This window comes from Cimex lectularius, unplaced genomic scaffold (assembly GCF_000648675.2).
Source record: "Cimex lectularius strain Harlan isolate CLEC.00 unplaced genomic scaffold, Clec_2.1 scaffold369, whole genome shotgun sequence".
NCBI classification, from domain to species: domain Eukaryota; kingdom Metazoa; phylum Arthropoda; class Insecta; order Hemiptera; family Cimicidae; genus Cimex; species Cimex lectularius.
This window is the reverse complement of record NW_019393012.1, coordinates 295,983-298,578: the sequence shown is the minus strand read 5'-3', so window position 1 is coordinate 298,578 and position 2,596 is coordinate 295,983. Positions and strand designations below refer to the sequence as shown.

Below are 2,596 nucleotides of genomic sequence, written 5' to 3'. Positions count from 1 at the left end.
TTTTTCTGAAACCTACATCACACCTGACCGCATCTCACGATTTCTAAATAAATTACCATATAAATCCATCTACATGTCCAATTTATCAGCCAGGGATCAAATTATTTCAACTTATCAATTACGTCAAGCATAAAATTAGTTCCACAACTACAATTTGTCAAATTCATCAACCAATTCAGGTGTAAAATTAACCCTTAAGTAATTAATTAAATTAAATTAATCAAAACGAACCCTAGCCAATTTACCTACAAACCCTAGCCAGAAAATAGGCCAATTTACCAAAGTCTAAAATTAGTCTGAATTTCTAACTAAACAAAGCATAAAGTTAGTCCAACTTGCAAACTAGACGAATTAGTATTGCTTACCAACGAGCCCAAGATTAAAGTTAGCCCGATTTATCAACTAACCCAAGTCTGAAACTAGTCCAAATTACCAAAAAACCTAAACTTAAAATTAGTCCAACTTACCTACTTGCCAAAGTTGAAAATTATACTAGTTTACTCATGAATCCAAGCCTCGAATTAATACTGCTTCCTAACGAGCCCAAGACTAAACTTAGTCTAATTTACCAACCAACCAAAGTCTAAAATTAATTGCATTTACCAACAAGTTAAGCTTAAAATTAATTCAACTTAGCAACTAACTGAAGCCTAAAATAAGTCCAACCTTTGAGCGCAAGTCAAAAGTTAGTCCAACTTACAAGCCTAAAAACCTGTTTTGATTTTCTAATTTCAAAGTTGAGCCAATTACCGACAAATACAATCCCAAAATGAACATAAACCAACTTGAAAGTTTAAAATTAGTTACCTTACTTACCAAGATTAAAATTCCCTAGTTACCATTGATCCGAAGCAAAAAGTGTGCGAGGGTCGATTATTGACTAAAGTCGTTAAAGTTAGAAAACTCACAAACTCACTCCTATTTACTTAAGAAAATTCAATTCAACTGTTACTTTACGTTTTAGTAATACAATATTAATAGTAATAGCACACTAGTTGTATTTCAATATTGTTCTACTTTTTTTAAATTATTTTAATTAATTTAATTAATATTACAGCTGGAACATCAATCAAAAAATTCAAACATAAATTTTTTGTAATTCTGCGGATTTTATTTCTGCTAGAATTATTAAATTAAATTTCATTTTTTTCAGGAATCAAAATGGCGATTGTTATGTCGTCGAGGAGCAAGCTAGTCGTTGGTGGCATCATAGTGACGTTCCTGGTCGCAGCGGTGCTCGTCGTCGGCTCGACTGCCGGCTGGTTCCACAAACACCAGCCGATGCCAGCTCCACACCCTCTCCAGCACAGCCACGCCAAGGTGATTTTCAAACATTTTCAAATCGGAAAATCGAGTCACAAAATTTGTTTTTGCCCCTCTGACGAGGATCCTGAAATGACCACCTTGAAGAAGCGAGACTATCACGGATTTGGAACTCGGCCAGGATTAATCCCCGAACCGTTAAATTATACAGGCAGTTTTCTGTAATAGGAAAGGCATGCCAAAACGGCCAATATATCATTGAGAAATTTCTATAAATTATGAACTTTATTCTTAAGAATAAAGGACGTGTCATTGAGTCTAGGTTAAGAGATTCTATCAACTTTTGTTCCTTTTTATGGTCAAGTTGTTAAAAGTTATAATTGTCATAATTAATCGTCTGATTTGAACAGATATAAAAGGCTAGAAGGTTTATTTGTTAATTATAAAATTTCCCCATTTCATTCATTAAACGGTATCAATCTCAATCGTCTCTTTTCGCACCTAATGGACAGATTTCGTATAATTTCCGTCCTGTCGTCAATTTGTTAATGAGAAAGGTGAAGGGATATCGAAAGTCGTAAAGTTAAAACGACAGATCGGCCTCCGTCTCTTCATTTACAGTTTCAGCGCCGTTTTCCAGTTTTATCCGATTTGTCAACCCGTCGTCACCGACTTGAGAGGGTTGGAGAATTTCACCTCTTAAATAATTACAGGGTCGCAGGGATGGCGGGGCGGTCCACCCTCTTCCGAGTGTTACCGACATGTCAATATCACCCTCACCTATCCGATTTGAACCACGAGCGGATTGCCCTGGACCTCGGGGTGGCTGATTCAGCTTTAAAAAGCCTATTGGCGGCCTCTCATTGACATAAGCCTCGGGGAGTTTTCCAAACACTCTCTCTCTCAAAATAAAAAAAAGGGGGTTGAAAGACCCCAAGGGATAAAATTAGGTTTTTATCCGAGAGTCAACCGACCAAATGAACTTAACGACCCCTTTACCGTGAAGACAATCATTACAATTGAATATTATTTTCTATTTATTCTACATAAAACTCTTTGCGATTAGCCAATTGGTGACCACAATTATTCAAATAAGGATCGTTTATAGAACAAAAAAATAAACATAGGCCATTCTCCCATCAACCTCTCTTCCTTTCTGTTTTTTATTCTAAGTATTTTAGTTATAACTATTACTTATAATATTATTATAATAAGTCAATTCTATGCCTATAATGTACCCTAAAAAATAAATAATAACTTGGCCAGACTAAAACTTCAGCCTTGATGCTAATTTTATGTAGTTTTGGAACAATTATAACTTAAATTTTACAGT

General features: G+C 35.2%; 1 protein-coding gene across 1 annotated transcript; it reads left to right on the top strand.

Moving 5' to 3' along the window:
- The first annotated feature begins 1,156 nt into the window (after positions 1-1,156).
- On the top strand, positions 1,157-1,566 carry LOC112128042. Its single transcript, XM_024229800.1, has one exon. The coding sequence runs from the start codon at positions 1,162-1,164 to the stop codon at positions 1,486-1,488; it is 327 nt and encodes a 108-aa protein (XP_024085568.1). The 5' UTR covers positions 1,157-1,161; the 3' UTR covers positions 1,489-1,566.
- The last annotated feature ends 1,030 nt before the right edge of the window (positions 1,567-2,596 follow it).